General features: G+C 39.7%; 1 protein-coding gene across 1 annotated transcript; it reads left to right on the top strand.

Moving 5' to 3' along the window:
• Positions 1 to 436: 436 nt before the first annotated feature.
• LOC121956128 (serine/threonine-protein phosphatase 4 catalytic subunit B) lies at positions 437 to 17,791 on the top strand. The gene is made up of 9 exons (XM_042504245.1): positions 437 to 563; positions 1,208 to 1,492; positions 4,917 to 4,968; positions 5,075 to 5,125; positions 5,469 to 5,570; positions 5,801 to 5,974; positions 7,284 to 7,410; positions 10,405 to 10,594; positions 16,941 to 17,791. Exons 2-9 carry the CDS (start codon positions 1,383 to 1,385, stop codon positions 17,068 to 17,070), a joined length of 936 nt encoding a protein of 311 aa, XP_042360179.1. The 5' UTR covers positions 437 to 563; positions 1,208 to 1,382; the 3' UTR covers positions 17,071 to 17,791.
• Positions 17,792 to 18,422: the final 631 nt, after the last annotated feature.

The following is an 18,422-nucleotide window of genomic DNA, read 5'->3' as shown; positions in this document are numbered from 1 at the left end:
ACATAGGAAGACCAAGTCAGATAATTGTCTTGGTTAAATAATACAGGTTTTTAAAACGTTTGCTTTATGAAGAAGGAGCTATGATTGCCTTGTTTTTTCAGAAGACATTCTCACTTCAGTAGAATCAATATCACGAAATTCAACACATACAGAAGAATAAACGCATCTATCATTTACGAGTTACTTGCTACACTGTAAAACATAGTTGGTAAAGCAACAATGCAAAAACGATAAATTAAACAATCTTCTTTTTGCTTGTTTAGTTTCCTTAAAATCGACGTGTCCCAATGCAGGCATGCCCGCTCCACACAATTCCTATCAGGGGTAACTGCCTTAACACAACACCAACCACACTCATAGACATTATATACGGGGTTAGGGTTGTATATTATGTCTATGGGCCACACTGAGCAATGCGCGTCCCCGACACCGGAAGTTACAGTGAAGTCCCTAGTGTTGATTCATGAGCTGGGCAGAGTGAACCGGCAAAGACGGCACCGAGGGAGAAGAGGAGTCAGTGGACGACAAAACACAACAAAATCCAGGGAATTAAACGTATAGAGGTTTGTTCTGCTGTCATCCACTTAACTGGAATTGCTCTTCGTCGTGTTTCGTCGAAGTAGCAGCGGAGTGTGAATCCTTCTGAAGGGTTGCTCACAAAATTACCCAAGTAGTGTTAGCCTGTGATTAGCCAGCTAACTTTAAGCATTTCGTCAGCTAACATCAGATTAATTCGTGTCTGCGTTTTATTTGCACACTGAGTGTGTGCAGTTGTTATGTATCAGCGGGCAGACATCGGTGTTCATATTCAGAGCTAATTCTTAAACAAAATGGTTGGAGAAGTTATCAAAGAATCAGTCGCTGACGTCGTTAGCAGTGGTGTAAGCTAACATGCTAATGGTTAGCTTACTGTTTAGCTACGCCCAAAGGCCTTAACATTCCCTAAGAAATAATGTCAGTTTTCTCCCGTTAAGCGTTTGTCTGTGTTCTGTGTAAATAAACGAAAAATGCAATGCGAATTCCCTGAATAGATTATCTTTATCATGTAATGTCCGTCAATAATCAGATTGAGAAAACTGAAGTTAACAAGTACATAACCCCAACTAATGTTTCACAAATTTCTCCGGTTGCATGAGGGATCATGCCTTTTTCCCCCAGGTTAAGTTTGTTGTTTACCTTCTTCAACATGTCTTTCTCTCAACTACAGTTCCTTACTGTGAACATCCGCAAAACAAGTGCCTGACGTCCAAGCGTTGAAGAACCCTATTAATTTACGAGAAAGAAGTTCAACTGCCTGCACCTGTTGGCTGAGGAGAAAGCCTGTTCTTCAGTGACCCCGGTGCTTGTGTGTGACCATAGTGTGTGAGCAGATCTCCCTCCCTATGTGTGTCACAATGGGAGACATCAGTGACCTGGACCGACAGATAGAGCAGCTCAGACGCTGTGAGCTCATTAAAGAAAATGAAGTCAAGGCACTGTGTGCCAAAGCCAGGTAATAGATCACATCTATGCATATTGTACAGACACAGAAAACAGAAACACACAGACACACACACATATATCTGATAGATGTAACGATATTACATTTTCATATCACAATCATCGTGTTCAAAAAATCATTGCGATAATTGATATATAGAGATAATGTTGAAATGTGCTGGAAAATGTTCAAAAAGTAATGATACACACACTGAAATCATAGGATGTTTTCAGAATGGGGAGGGATAGGCTGCACATTCAGCATTGCTGCATCTGTAGGTGATTGTTGCTGATAACTTTGGTTGAGGCATTACAGTCTGCCAGACAGTGCCAATTTTGTGGAAAAAATCTACAAGCTAAGCATGTTTTTTACCAGCCAAAATAATAAATCCCCTTTTTGTTTCACATACGCACATTTATTTCAGTAAATCTAATTGAGATAATAATGACTTAAAACTTAGAGGTAACAAAGCCGTTTGCGCTGTCGGGCAATGAGCTGTTTGATTGGTGATAGTGAAACGCCGCTCGGTTGTCAAGTAATTGGCTGTATTCTACAGTCAGTCCTTCACTGCATTACATGATTGCTCAACACTTCTGCTGTTGCAGTGTTTTGGCATGAGATTTGCTTTGGTGTCATGAGAGCGTGAGACTAATAAGATAAGATACACATCAGTACTGTATGGTGTGTATGCTGACCATTTTAAAAAAAGAATAAATACAGTAAAATAAATAGCTAAATAATCAACAGCACTGTTAAGAATCAACCAACTGCTGACTATTTTAAAACTGCCAGTGAATTAGGATCTGTTTGTAAAACAAGAAGTATAGCTTCTCAGCATTTACACCTTCCAGGGAGCTAAAAAAAACCCCTCTCACTGGGGACAGAAGAGGGTGGAGGAGTAATCTGTTTGAGTTATACTGCAGCTATAGAGTGGAACATTTCCCAGAATGTTAGAAAGCACCACAGTTACAGAACAGTCCCTAAGTAGGCCTAACGGCTTTGTTGTGATCTCTACATATTTACATATTGTTCTGCTTGTTGAGAGTTGGAAGGAATCAAATATCAGATATTAGTTTAGTCTTTCAAAATAACCGAGCTGGAAACAAACTACACCTGAATTCACACTGCAAGAGCGTCTCCTCTCCTCCTGCCTGTGCACCTGCACGAAGGGGGAGATGCTGGGCTGACAGCCGCTTACAGTGGTGTTCTGCGGTTACTGGGAGAAGCGAGCGTGGTAATAAATGACAGTATATTACCTCCTTGTTCTGTGATGATCTAAATACGTCACAAATGTCTCTTGCTTTTTAAATTGAACACCGCTGACAGGGTCCTTTCCTCCTGTCACCCTGGGACCTTAGATCGTCTTGTTCGTTTGCAAAATGATGGGGCCATTGTTTATTATTTTAACAGTATGTATTTCTATGTGGCTTACCTGCTCCACCATCTGCTCTGCAGTGACGTTAGCTCTGCTAATGTGCTTCAGAGTTCTAAGAGTAGTGAAAACAATGGAGGCAGAGTGCAATGTGCTGGACAAACTATATAATGAAACCATTTCTAAACCACCCAAGCATCGTTTTCTGCATTGTATGGTCTTTAAAAAAATTGTCTAATCGGCGCATATTGGAAGAAATATACGCAGATGCCAATATAGGTCTGTGAGAGACTCACATCGGCCAAGATTATTGGTAAACCGGTAAGTCGGCTGGGCTCTTGTATACATACATTATGGATGTAATGAAGCATCACTAGGCAGTTAAAAATTGGAAAAAAAACTGCATAAGATTCAAAATATCATCACCGTGATACTTGTTTTAACAGTAGAGAGGGTAGTCTGCTTTTGACTTTGCTTGCTCAAAGTGTCACGTCAATACTTGCGCAGTGTCCTACGTCATGTCCAAGACTAGAGACAGCTCGTCAATGTAAATAAGACAAAGCAAAGGCTCTGTGACAGGCAATATTGAAAGAGAAGATGTGCCCTAAAGTTTCAAATTGGAAGTGTGGTGGCATTTTGAGCTTCCTTAATTCAGAAAGTATAAAGGTGAAAGATAAAGGTAACAGAAAAGACAGGAAAAAAACCCGGTCTGCAAATATTGCAAGAGGTTGTTGAACTATACAAATAGCACAACTAAGATGATGCAGCATGTGAGCCGGCATCATAGTGAGGACCTGTGGTAAGCCCCGCCTACGCACGTTACTCCTTAACGACAACTACATGGCCAAACCACATTGACAAGCGCATTTGCAACCCCACTTGCCCAAACAAGTACAAGAGCCAATGAGAAAGCCCAACTTATAACCTGCGAGTGGGAAATGGCCAACTTAGTTCTTCAAACTCGCCCTCTCTGCTTTCCGCTTTGGCAAAAGCATACCTTTACACACCAGCAACCTCTGTCCCAAGTGAAAGTTTGCATTCATGGCATAGTTTGTGTTTTGGCATTTATACCCTACCTCAGAAATAATGAGGGAATCTTTAAATTGATTTAGAAAAGAACAGAAAATGCAGTATTTTGTAAAATTATTGTTTGAAATAATTAAAACAATATATTTCAGTCATAATTTTTCTGTAATCTCATTTTGTATTTTAAAACAATTTTGGGAAAATCATATTGTGAACCCAGTGTTGTGAATCCTATCGAATTGTGAAATGAGTGAACCATTACATCCCTAACATATATACATATATATGTATGTGTGTGTGTATGTGTATATGTGTGTGCACACATATATATCTGGAGAGACACAGAAAGAGAGAGAACCCCAGTAAGGTCCTAAAACATGGAATTTACTTAGCTTTTCATTACCTCAGATTCCCTTGTCTCAAAATTTCAGGGTTTTTTGAATGGGTTTTTGGTTGGAAGCCTTAAATAAGGTCTGTGGTTAGCTTAAGAACACGTTTTGTTCTATGACATAAAATGGGTCAGTAAAAACCCCACTCATAAACTTCGATGCTATGTTCCTTTTTGTGTCCCTAAATGAGACTACAGAACGCTATCCCACCGAACTGTGCTGAACACAGCTTTGCGGCCTTGTGGAGACGCAACTGTAGTATAGTTCATTTTAGCCTAGCAGTAGATTTTTACGTCTGGTGATTACAATTAGACCTCAAAAAACATGAAAATTGTGTTCTTTTGTGAAGATTATCTTGCTGAACCAAGCATGTTGGTATCATAAACGTTTTTTTACCACAGAGCTTATTTTCTGCAATAATCCAAAGTCCAGTGGAGAAATCCTATAGGCTTTTCGATGAGGAACTGGGGCGATGTTAGCTTCTAGGCTGGTCTACAAAAAAATGTCATCCATGGGGCACTCCATGTATGTATGCATATATCTGTATGTATATATATGTATATGCTTATGTGTGTGTGTGTGTTTTGCCCCACCCCACACCCTCAAACTGATAATATATGTGTATCAATCAGAATGTCTGTATTTTCAGAGAGATTCTGGTTGAAGAAAGCAATGTCCAGAGAGTGGACTCCCCTGTCACAGTAAGTTATGTTTTTTTTTTTACTGTTGTCTGCTCATAATTTGGCTTAAAGTGGATTAAATGTGGTATTAATATTTCTTCTGGTTTTTGTTTGTTTTCCCTCAAAGGTTTGTGGTGATATACATGGTCAGTTCTATGACTTGAAAGAGCTGTTTAGAGTAAGTTTCTGTGTGTTACACGCTTTATACTACAAATGTAGTAGTCACATTTTGCTTTTATTTCTGGTTGAAAGTTTTTCTAACTGCATTTGTCATCACAGTGCCCACATCTGACATACCAATTTGGAGCAGGTTGTAGACAAATCTTGTAACATTGTTGGGCTTGCAAGACATGGTCTAGTTGTTGGATGGGATCTGTTTGCCAGGAGTGCTGCTCCTCAATCCAGACAAACAGATCCTGTGTCAAGCTTGATACTGGTGTCAATGTAATGTAGATTCATTTACATGGTGTTCACAGTACCCCAATGTTAAACTGCTTGATTTTAATCTTATCACATGACAGGTTGGTGGCGATGTCCCAGAGACAAATTATCTCTTCATGGGTGACTTTGTGGACAGAGGTTTCTACAGTGTGGAGACTTTCCTTCTTCTGCTAGCTCTTAAGGTATACAGTTTCTTTTTTTCTGATATGTAAGTGTTTGGAGAAAATGTATGATCTTTGTACCTGCTCAGCAACTGTTACAGCAGTTTTTAACAGGAGAAGCAGCCCTGTGTGTGTTTCTTGTATGTATTCTATATATTCTTGTGCTTATTTTTTTTTAATATCTTGAGGACATGCAGAAGGGTTATGGAATCCCCTTGCTCTCATCACATTGCTTCTACTGTGCTCCTCAGGTGCGCTATCCAGACAGGATAACTTTAATTCGGGGAAACCATGAGTCCAGACAAATCACCCAGGTCTATGGCTTCTATGACGAGTGCCTCCGCAAGTACGGCTCAGTCACAGTCTGGAGATACTGCACTGAGATATTTGACTATTTGTCCCTCTCTGCTATTATTGATGGCAAGGTGAGATATGTTTGGCAGTATTTCTTTCATTTTTTCTGACAATTAAAATCTGTGCAATAAATTCCCAGACACTCATATGTTTCTGTAGAGGTATTGATACTCTAATAGCTGGTTAAGTAACATCTCAGTTTAGGGGAACCCTATGTGTGGTCCCAGGGTACCCACAAGGTCTTAAAATCTTAAAATACCTTGAGTTTAAAACTCTCAAATTTAAGGTCCTAAAAAGTCTTAAATTCATCAACAGTCTTAAATTTGTTTATAGAGGTCTAAATTGTTGTACTTGTTTTACTGTTCCTCACAGTAATGTTGCATGTTACGCATCATGCTGTGTTATAGATGTTCTTATCAGACTGTCCGTGATGACTGTTTTTTTTTTTTTCACTCCGGTACTTTGCGCACATCTGACACCCGTGTACTTGCTGTCATCCCTGCTCTCTGCTCTGTGGGCTGAGGGGGTGGTGTTGGCGGCTCAGCACAGAGTTCGCAACAATACAAAACAATAACTTTATATCTTTAGATTCATAAAATGTACCCGAATTCATGTATACATAGGATATTACTACAGACACCCCTGTTATCCTCCAGCACAGTATTCGCTGTCAGTGACCATTTTACTGTCTGGGGAATGCACTTTTTTTTTTTTTCCCTCTGATAATGCTTTATTTTGATAATGATTGTGCCACTGATCAATACTGTAACCATTCATGTAGATGATGACTCGACTGTCCAGGGGATGCGCTGTGTGTTGAAATGATTATCAACAGTGATCACCATTTTCCTATCATAGTTATCATCCTGTTTTATTGATAGTTAAAGTTAAAGATACCTAAAAGCTCTTCTTAGAAAGACAGTTTATCTCACAAAATGTTTAACCATTAAATTTAAACAGTAGCTCATTTAAATTTTTATTGATTTCACATAAAATCACAATTTTCTTTTTAGGCCTCTTTGGTTCTGGTTTGGACTCTTAATGCAACAAAGTAATATCTTTTTCATTTAATGTTATTAGAGTACAGACACACACCTTACAACGCTACATTAATCACATATGAATGTGAGTATTGCTAACATGTTATATTACATTTAATTATTTGGTATATAATTATTTCTTGGTCTGAAAATGTCCACATATTTTGCATTATATCCATCAGATGTTTGCCAGTATGGCCTTAAAGTTGACATTAAATTTCATTTTAGATAGTATTAAAAATGTCTTAAAAGTCCTAAATTTAACTTTGACAACCCTGGGGGTACCCTGGTATGTCATTTAGTTGATACACTCCTCTCTTTCCCTGTCTCTGTTCTACAGATCTTCTGTGTGCACGGTGGCTTGTCTCCCTCCATCCAAACACTGGACCAAATCAGAACCATTGACAGAAAACAGGAAGTTCCCCATGATGGGCCAATGTGTGACCTCCTGTGGTCAGACCCTGAAGGTATACAAGCAATCTGTTCTTTTTTCCTTCATAGCAATTTGTCACCAGTGGGGTAGATTATTAAGATGTAGATCCATTCACAGCTGATCAGATCACATCAATTGATTCAAGGAGCTGTTTGCATATGTTGGTCAAGTGAAACTTAACTTTCAGACCCCACAGAATGAACGATTAAGTTTCACATGCAGTGCGCCTGACATTCTGCAGCACCATCTGTGTGTGTATATATATATGTATATGTATGTGTGTGTATGTATGACGATGGCAGGGCATGTAGATGCAGCAGTCAGTAGCCCCACAAATCCTTGCTACTTTTATATATTTTTTTATTTTAACAACTCCATGGCCCCTTCTGTTGAAGCACGACTTCTCTACAATAGAGAAGCTCTTATTAACTTTGGGAAAAGTTGTGTGGGTTTTTGGACTGAATGCAGCAGACTGCGAGAGGATCTCCATCAACAGCATATGCTTTGCAGCCAGTCAGACCACAGGGGAGAAATGAAATAGAACGTGCCGGACGAAGAGAGGGAGGGAGCTGGCATCAGGGCAAGGCTAAACTGAATTGGACAGAGAGCTGATCTTTTACCAAACCTGCTTCTGGCTACTGTCCACTAGCAGGAGAATGTCGATGAGATGCAGTTGAGGCTCATTCAGCAATGGGACGTCAGAGACTGCTCTGCCCACATCCTTACAGACATGGTTAACCCCTAATTTCCCCTGGCTCCGATCTGTCACGGGAGACAGAGCAAATGGATTACACTCTAGTATACGTGTTAACTTCCACTGGCTCCGCTGCATTGCCAATCAACTCCCTCCCATCTCCGACAGTCCGGACGCTTGTGGATCAGATACGCCAGGCTCTTTCTTGCCAGCACTTTGCATCAATTTAGCCAAATTAAGCACAGAGCAGACAGGAAATCAGACAGCGACACAACATTAAAACATCCAGTTAATTTTCAGAATAAAACACTACGTGTTTACATTTGACTGTATTTCAATTACCTACATCAACAGAACATCACAATCATCACATGACCTGGGGTCAGCGGGTCAGAGGTCACTACAGAGAACATGAATAAGGAGAAGCTAATTATGGAGGTGGAAAACCACAAAATTATTTATGACACCATACATCATTTTTGTAAGGACAACCATAGAAAGGAAATGGCATGGAACAACTTATTGGGAGTTATGGTAGTGAATGGAGTTATTACTGTTTTCTTCTGTACTGTACTGATATGTTGTGCGTGATTCTATAATTACCACGGGATCTCCTCGGTCTTGCCACCCCAGCTTATCTGTAAGTGCTGCACCGTGCCAGACTCAAACTGCAACCAGTGGGAGTTGACAGATTAGAGAGCACAGAGCAAAACTGCAGCAGAGCCGTACCGCAACGCACATGCAAGCAGTGGAAATCCAGGGTAACATCCTGGCTCAAGCTATTGCACTGGACTGACAGACCTTGTTCAGGGCCAACAGGACACAAGACTCTGATGCAAATTCAAAAAATGCACTGTTGTATGACGCCACCAGCAGTAACATGCCCAAGCAACCAGATGGAATTAGTAGCTGGTAGGGCTGTGACGGTATGCATTTTTTGTCACTGCGGTGATAGAGCAACGTATTCGCGGTTTACCAGGAGCACATCTTTAATGTGGTGCGCTTTATTTGTCTTCTAAACCTTTAAAACATCGGCTATTTTTCTTTTAAGGTTGTGAGTCAACTCCTTGTCTTTCTAGGTTGGGAGCAGAAGATCCTTAGTTAATAACTGATAGACTGGTTTCACAGAGGGCTGTAACATCCTTGTCTAAGGACGATTCATTTGTAAACTCTGCAACTAGCTGGTTAGAGATAGGGACTGTGTTATTTTTGAGGGCAGAAGAGCTGCTGGAAACCAGGTAAGGCATTTTTAAAACATTAAGCCATTGGGGAGGGACTTGTTTTTAATTTTGTCCTAGGTGAGGGACATACAACATGAAAAGGTAGTATTTTATTTTCATTTTAAATAGAAAAGTCACACCCCAGCCACCCCCCTCCTTTGAAAAATGAAGTAAAGTCCCTCCACACCGGTACGGAAGCTAAGCGATGTCCTGCTGTGGACGGGGCTGCAGAAAACCTAGAAAAATAATATCAGTTGAAGTTTACACTGTATTTGAAAAAATCCACAACTGATCTCTGTGGCGGTAAAGCAGCAGCAACGCTGCCATTCAGTGGAGTTTTTCCTCTATTGAGTCTTATGATTTTGTTAACGCATACGAGCTGAAGAGAATCTGCAAAACAGAATGTATGACAGGTATTTCCACAAAGGGTGCATTTTATTTTGTCTGTTTATTTGTCTTATGTGGTAAAGAGAGAAACTCCTGCACGCTGTCCCACTTACTGCTGACAGGAACAGAGCTTCATCAGGTGTATCACATAAAATTCACAAAGGTCTGTCAGACTGAAACATTGTTTTATTCATTCAATAAATATGTCAGCAGTAAGCTCGACAGTGTGCCGGAGTTTCACTCTTTGTTTATAGATACCACATAAGAGAAATAAAAAGACACGAAAGAAATCCCCCATCAGCTTGATGGACTGTCCCTGCCCCTTGCGCATGGAAGCTGAAGGGAAAACAGTGGAAAAGTTTTGTTTCTTAAGATGCCATTGAACATATGGAAGGAAGTTAAGGATGATAATAACTAGACAATGTGTACTATGTTTGTATTTCATATCACACACCTTATGCATTCCTGTAACTTTGACCAGCAAAAAAATGGGGAAAATGAGCTTAATCCTTAAACCCCATGTTGTATTATGTTATATTATATTATAATAATGCTCTTAATTAACAGCCCCACTCCAAAAATCTATTTGTGGTAGATGATTTAGCTGTGGTGACCAACCACAAATAAATTAATGTGTGGGAATCTATGCAGTGGTGGAAATGTAGTTTGATATACAATAGTAGTTATCAGCTTTAAACTCTGATGCCACTGACCTTTTCTGCCTCAGACACCACAGGATGGGGGGTGAGTCCCAGGGGTGCTGGCTACTTATTTGGAAGTGACGTGGTGGCCCAGTTCAACGCAGCAAATGACATCCACATGATCTGTCGAGCACACCAGTTGGTCATGGAGGGCTACAAGTGGCACTTCAACGAGACGGTGCTCACTGTGTGGTCAGCACCCAACTATTGCTACAGGTATGTTGATACAGTCCTGTTTGAATAGACAAAACGCCAGAACCTTCTAAGACAAGTTCAAGTATCAAGTCCCAGTTAAAAGCACAGCTTTTAAGGTGTATAATATAACAAGACCACAGCACTCTGATTCATTTGAATGGAGCCAGTTTATCAGAACAACGTGGATTAAAAATGCAGGTTAACTTAATGTGTTAATCCTCTGACTTTTGACTGCTGGCTGAAATATGTTAGCCGCTTCAGTCAGGTGCATTCCTAACAGCTGTGTTTACTTTGTAGAGGTGCTGCTAAATATTATGAGAATAAGCAAAGCATTTTAATTTGGCACTTTCGATGCTATTGACGAGATTCTGTCATTTACATTTTCATTTTATTTTAATATAATTATCATCAAGAACCAGCGGTTTAACTCGCCCGTGTGTTTAACCCAGATCTGAACCTGGAAATAAAATGAAGTCAAAATACTAACTCAACAGACTGTGAAGAAGCTATATTATTTTTTTAGTGTGTATAAAAACAGAAGATCTGTTCTTTACTTCATGTATTCATTATTTTTTTAAAGATTATTAATAATGCTGGCCATGGCTGGAAAGTATTGAATTGTGTTTCCCGAATTACCTTTTTTAATAAAATATATTATCTTTGTTTCACATGTATGAAATGTCTTAAAGGTGCATTATGTAAGCTCTGGACATCATTTTAGTTTAAAACATTTAACAAATGAACTAACCCTATCAACAGAGTGTGAAGAAGTCACACCTTTGTCATTATGTCCAAGATGTCTATGTATTGTATTACAGAGATATCCGCTGCCAAGCAGCCAGGGACGGATCATCCCTTCTGTAATAATGCATCCTGGCCTGAGAGGCGATGGTCACTGTAGCCTCTAGTTTGCCGCAGGAGAGGAGGAAGAAGTTTAGCCAGCTGGTGTTGTATTGAAACCACAAACGCCAAATGTGAAAACCCTAAGAAAGCAGCCTTACTTTGACTGGCTGTATTCTTGCTCTGCTGTCAGTTATGAATTGCCTTTATTGAAGACTGATGACTGTAAATTGCAGTTGTATGGACACAGTATTAGACCGACATTTAAAGGGTAAAATACTCATACCTCTTCCTCTTCATACCTCTTCATACCTCTATTAGTATGAACTGCGTAACTGGAGATTACAAATCGCTCCTTTACAGTAATCACTCTAAATAATGCTTCTTTACCCTATGCTGTCAAATTTATGTCAAATCTTAAGGGGGCAATACATATATTCAGCAGTGAATTACAATGTCTTGCATGTACAGATATTAATGCCAATGCACACAATAAAAATCTTTGTGCACAAATTCAACCACCTCACAAAAGATTCAGTACCCACTAGCAAATTATATCGTTTCATATGTGCAGATATTAACTTCCACACACGTGATTAAATTCTTTGCGCACTCATTTACAGCAAGCACACAGCCTTCCTGTAAGAAGCTGTCTGCTTTGTGAGCAGACAGCTTCTTACATGGAGTCAGTGTGAGTGCTTGCTGATGAATGTGTGTGTGAAGAGCTGAATGGACGTAAAACAATAGAATTTGCTCAAGGTTGTGTGCAAGGTTGTTGAATTTGTGTGCAAAGCATTTTATTGTGTGTGTGGCAATATCTGCAAGTGAGACATTATAATTTGCTTGTGAATATATTTATTGCCCTCTTGATATTTGACATAAATTTGACCTCATACTAACCAAATTATTTGAACAGCGCATGGTCATTTAAGGATAGTCAGTTTCGTGTTGGCCAGATCTTCTGTTCTCAGGTTGGGTTGGAAAATAATTGGTCATATGTGCTGGAGGCGGGCAGGGTGTGGTACTGCACGTCATAGTGTCAATTCAGAAATGTGTCTTGAAAATCAGTACACTGCGGTATAGCCCTGCATGGGACTGTTGTCTTAATCCTGTTCCTGTCCGCTCCCATTGCATTTGTGATAATTACTGCCTGCTTCCACGATGTGCCTGTTTGTTTCACTCCCAGCCACAATATATGGGTCTTCTCCCACCCTCACCTGCATAAACATTACCTTATCTCTAGATGATGATTTCTCAATTCAGCATTTTAAGAATACTCTTTTATTCACCTGATTTTAGAGTTTGCTCACAAACTATTTGAATCTGCCCCCCACCCACCCCCCCACCCCCTTTGTGAATGAATTCTACCTGGAAAAAAATACAAGTGAATACGAGACCCTGCGCATCATGTTTTTCTATCTGTTTTTGGTCTTTTATATCATTTAAAAATATTCTCAAGTCTTCAGGGCCAGTTGTGGAGCTGCATTGCTTGTTAGTGTTACACAAATGCCCTGGCAACTTGCGCAATGAGCCACACTGCAGAGGCGGTGTGTGGACATTTATCTGCGCTGATCAATTTTGCGCCTACTCGACTCTTCTAATCACACACTCAGCTGATCTTAGGGCCGGGCGATATGGCCTAAAAATAAATCTGATTTTTTTCACACCAAACCCAATTAACAATTTTAATATTTTTTTTCCTTCTTTAAAACAAACTACAAATGACAAATTACTCAAAACAAGTTTTGATTTTAATTTTAGCAATAAAAATTAAAGGCAAACTGAATTTCCCTTCTGTTAATGTAATAAACTGAATTTCCTTTTGGGGGTTTGAGTGCAAGCTGCAAACTTAAAAAGTGCACTGTGTATTTTCAGGGGAGTGGGAGTTGTTTTAATTTGCACTGAAGGCTGTAGTTATTTTACAAAACATATTTACATGAATTAATTTATATTATATCTTTAGCAATATTCAGCCTAACTGTGTAACAGCTTTCAGTGTTTCTACATCACCTGCATTTGTCTTTATTAGTTGCATTGAGGGGGATAGAGAACAGCATAACTTCTTCTACAGCTGCCAACAGCCCACCATCACTCCCAGTTAGAGAATGGGTAAAAACCAAAACAAGGCAGTTAGGCTGGGGCACCAGGCCTCCAAATCACTAAATCCGCAGCTGGATGAGAGGTCTACCTCTGTTGCGCTTTCAGTCTGTTCCAATGGATCTTTCAATCAGCTGTGTGATCAGCTAGGTGTGTTATTTATGTTTATTAGGCCTTCTTTTTGTCAGTTGTTGAAAATAGTAAAAATGTCCACTTTAAATGGACCATAGTTCGTTTCCTCGGATAATCCAGTTTGTTTGGGGTGGTGTGAAGGTTAATTGAACTCTGTCGCAGACCAAACAAGCGAACTCTGGTCCACTTGAAAATGGGAGTCTTGTTCCGCTTCCAAGTAAACCCTGGTGCAGTTTGTTTGTGGTGTGAATGAAAACAAAGCAACCACAGAACTTTATAATAGGAGAAATGTGATTTTAGCAGAACATCTTCAGCTGAAGCAATAATAATAAATCCATCTTTTGATCATGAAACATTTCTGCGATTTCATAGTTGATCCTGACAATGGCCAGTGCCGCTGCTACAGGCTATAGGCTACAGGCAGCAGCAAGGGCACGCTTTTACGTGATTACCAGTAATTAAAACAGTCAGATGCCTCTGTTGGGTGAAGTTTTTCAAAACTTAAGCTTATTAAAACATACCTGTGTTCAACAATAGGACAGGAATGTCGAACTGGCCTCTCTGTCATTAGTGTCACCACAGAACTCATTCAGAAGCCGTCATATAATGGCCTGATTGACGATCTATTAGCAGGTAGGCTAATGTAGACGTGTTTCTCTGTAGAGCCCAGCTGCTGAAAAATGCTTGTTCTATAGTTCCTCTGTAGTGGAACATACATATGCAGAATTTATTAGGTTTTGTGATTTTTCTTCTATAATGTGTGAGCATAACAAGAAAGCAGTTATGATCGCACACCCACAGCGGCCCTGATAACATGATCGATGTGCAGTCTAAAAATAGCTCCCTAATAATGCTTATTATCCGTTTCATCATTTCTTTATGAGCTCTTTGCAACACCAAAGAACATAAGTATAAACTCATTAAAGTATTTAAAGCATTAAAGTGCTGCATCAACTTCACATACTTTGATGGAGATTATGCGCATGGTTGAGGGCTCTATATCAGGAGAAATACGGGACAAACATGATGCTGGGGGAGAGGGCAGGGAAAAACAGGAGTCTCCTTAGAAAATTGTGAGGGTTGGCAAGTTTGCTTAAACATCCTAAGGGGAAAAAAATACAGTGAAGGCCAACTTCAACGTCCTGCGCAAACCTTGCTGACATTTAGGCCTGGCGGGGGGTCTCATCTCATTACTCAACATTGTTGGGTAAACACTGCAGCTTTGCACTGGGTGGCTGTGCTGTCATACGGGACACAATGGGAAAATGTTTCCACTAATGTTAGCTGCTTTATATCAGGTGTTTGTAGGCTGACGTGGTCTTGTGCATCTCAGAGTGAGACACATATTTCCCACTTGGCTCCTGCCTCTGTTTGACATGTTGAAACAAAGTGGTCGCACTGCTTCCTTTGGTTGCGGCACCCTTTAAACAAACTTTGCAGGGGATTGTGGTTTGCTTAAGATCTAACGCCACAAAACCGAAACAAGTTCCAAATAGATGACCAGACTAGGCCATTTTTGGGAAGGTATGGTGGAGGAGAAAATCGAGATTTGCATTTTTAAAAATCATCCTGAACCACAAATTCAAATTAATCGATAAAATCGATTTATCGGCCATTCCTAGCTGATTTTAAAAAAAAACAAAAAAACAAAAACATTAACTTGTAACTTTGATTTTTTTTATTTTGTCCTTGAACGATAAGACTGTCTTGAAATCATTGGTGCCATGTGATTTCAATTACTTTGTACGTATTTCTCGTTTTACAGAAACCAGTGAGAGTGAAATTTATGTTTTAGATGTTATTATAAGACTGTCCGTGACTTACTGCATAGACCTGACATCTGTCCAGCAGCCTTCTTCCCAAGTTCTCTGCTATGTGGCAGACATGGTGGTGTCAGCAGCTCAGCGCAAGGTTCTCGACAGAACAAGACAGTACCCTTCTGTTTTTAGATTCATAAAATGTCATCAATTAATGTCTATGTAGGATATTACAGTAGACATCCCTGTTGTCCTCTGGCATAGTGTCCACTGTGACCACATATGCTGTATTCACTGATGTAAGGGAAGCACTGTTTATTCCCTCGATAATGCTACATTTTGATAATATGATTGTCCCGCGAAACAATACTGCATTCATTCATCTCGAAGATGACACAGTGATTTTGTACTGTTGAGCAGGTGCGCTGTGTTGAAAAAAAGATCGTCACTGGCAGTCGTCATTTTCCTTCCGTAGATATTCAATAACTTTTGTCTTGTTTTGTTCTTCTTTCTACCTTTTCTATCTAAAATCCTTAAAAAAGCAGTTGCATCTCAGGTTCATGCTTACTTATCTGACTGACTTTATTAACAATTTCAGTCTGGTTTCCACCCTTTCCCTAGTACCTAGATGAGCTTTAGTGTTTTGAAAGGCACCCACAAATAAAATGTATTATTATTATTATTATATTATTTTTAAGGAAAACATAAAACACTTCTCAAAAAGAAGTTTATTTCTCAGTGTTGAACTATTAAATTTATATATAAGCTTATTTAAATATTTATGAATTTCACAAAAAATCACAATCATGTCAGATTTGTTTTAGGCCCACTTGATACTGGATAGATGGATTTGGTGCTCTCTGTGCTTAATTCCAGATATGACATTTGTATGTTTGGTACATAGACTGTATGTAAAGACACATATACGGTCTTGTTTTGTAAATTATATTAGAAAGTTGTAACGTTTTCAGATTTGGGATTTAAATTTGACCATTTCTTACATGCTTCCTTACCCATACATTTTCAACATACATGAATATTCATTAATTCAAGTTATTGTTAAAAGGGTCTTTTAAAGTCACATAAAGTACTCTGTGAGTACTCGGTTAAAGGAGATTTATTGATATTTATCATGTATAAACATATAGCTTGAAAATACCACATTATTACTGTTAAGCCATATTGCTCCACCCATGGATCTGTTGTCCACAATGTGGCAATTTGGGGGGAAAAAAATAGGGTGCATCCCCAGGATGGTTGGATAGTGAGTTTACGGCGTCCTTTAAGATTTTATTGCATCAGGGACGTAAGACATGTAGCTAGCAACATTACTATGGTAATGTCCTTATTTTTTTTTTGGTTAGTTTCAGCTTTATTAGATAGGACAGAGTGATGGGGGTAAAGAAAGGGGACACGACATGCGGCCACTATGGCAAGGACACTGCCTTCATACATGGGGCACCTGCTTTCTCCACTGAGCGAACAGGTGTGCCTACTATGTTAATGTACTTAACCACTTCTGTCTCTTTCTGAACAATTAGATGTGGAAACGTGGCGGCCATCTTGGAGCTGGATGAACATCTACAGCGAGAGTTCATCATATTTGAAGCAGCGCCGCAGGAGACCAGAGGCATCCCCTCCAAGAAGCCAGTAGCCGACTATTTCCTGTGAAGTTTTAAATGATGTGTTGAAATCTCTGGCACCATTTCACACCAGCTGCCCTCCATCCTGCTGCTGGACAGTCCTGTCAGTCTGAACTCAGAGCAGTTAGACAGAAAACCTGCCAAACCCAGCAAAGCTTCATACAGCTTCAGCTTGAAGACCTGGATTTTTGCCATACTGCCCAAGGCTGACAGAGCAGTCACTGTGAAGGGTGTAGGGGCGAGGTGGATACTGGGCCCATGACTGTTGTCATTTCTCGTTTTCTTCCCTAAGCCTCCTTCCATTTCTCTATCTTTCTGTAGATACCACAATTAACCTCTTGTAGTATTACTCCAAGACAAACATTGTCATTTAGTTTTAGAAGTATCTGAAAGGAGTTAGATTTTTTCTTTTGTGAAATATATGCAGAAGTAGAACATTTAACCATTTTATCATTTAAGGAATTCCTTCAATGCATATGTTGTCTTGTTTTTGTATAATTGTTGCTGCCAGGATTAAATGCAAGATGACGAATTTCCTCAACCCTCTTTTTGCTCTTATGTTTGTGTATCACTATTCAATGCTCAATGCTGATGCTCAGCACCGTCACATATACCAGAAATGTAATCACTGGCCAACAGGAGTCACTATATTCACCGCTGTTTCCTCTCTCAGTTCCTTTTAATCTACAAATCTCTATAGGTCTGTCAATTTTGATATTGTGAGAATAAAGTTTTTGTATCGATGCTGAGTTCTTTTCAGGTGTGGTTTAATGACACATGTACACAAATGTTTATGGCTACCAATCTACCTTCTTGGACATCACTGGTTGTGAATAAGCTAAGTAGGATAAGTAATGAATAATGGGTCAGTTCACCCAAAAACTCTGAGGACATGTCTGAAAGGCACTAATGCAAACATTACTATAAAAATCCAGACTGGTTGAGGCACTATCAGTAAGAGTTTTTCCTTTCCGTTTTTACACTGCTGCAAATGATGTAGTTGCCTGTTTTGTCAGGAGTCGTCTAAACTGTTCCGCCATGAGTCACACTTTAATCCAGACTGAACTTGACTGTTAAAAATGTGAATTAGGGGTGTGCGATATGACGATTGAAGATTGTGAAGAATTAGAATGTGTCCACGATCTACCACCACGGAGAGATCATTGTATCATGGTAAAGTGCCCATTCTATTGGTTGCAGTTCTATGCTCACACACGAGGTATCCAAACTTTTTAGCTGGAGTGCAGAATGTGGTTTGGCTCTGAGAATGGCCGCGGGCAGCGCAGCCTCTGCCGGTCACACAGAGACATGCATCCCTGGGTCTGACTGGAGCTACAGAAGGGGGGGGAGTATGTTAAAATGCAAAGCAATTGGAGTGTC

Source organism: Plectropomus leopardus, chromosome 17 (genome assembly GCF_008729295.1).
Source record: "Plectropomus leopardus isolate mb chromosome 17, YSFRI_Pleo_2.0, whole genome shotgun sequence".
In the NCBI taxonomy this organism is placed as follows: domain Eukaryota; kingdom Metazoa; phylum Chordata; class Actinopteri; order Perciformes; family Serranidae; genus Plectropomus; species Plectropomus leopardus.
The sequence above is the reverse complement of the archived record's forward strand: the minus strand, read 5'-3'. Positions and strand labels throughout refer to the sequence as shown.

Coding starts and splice junctions, on each gene's coding strand:
- LOC121956128 (XM_042504245.1), top strand. CDS start 1,383: ATGTGTGTCACAATGGGAGACATCAGTGACCTGGACCGACAGATAGAG. Junction 5,126..5,468: donor ACTTGAAAGAGCTGTTTAGA/GTAAGTTTCTGT, acceptor ATCACATGACAG/GTTGGTGGCGATGTCCCAGA. Junction 5,975..7,283: donor CTGCTATTATTGATGGCAAG/GTGAGATATGTT, acceptor TCTGTTCTACAG/ATCTTCTGTGTGCACGGTGG.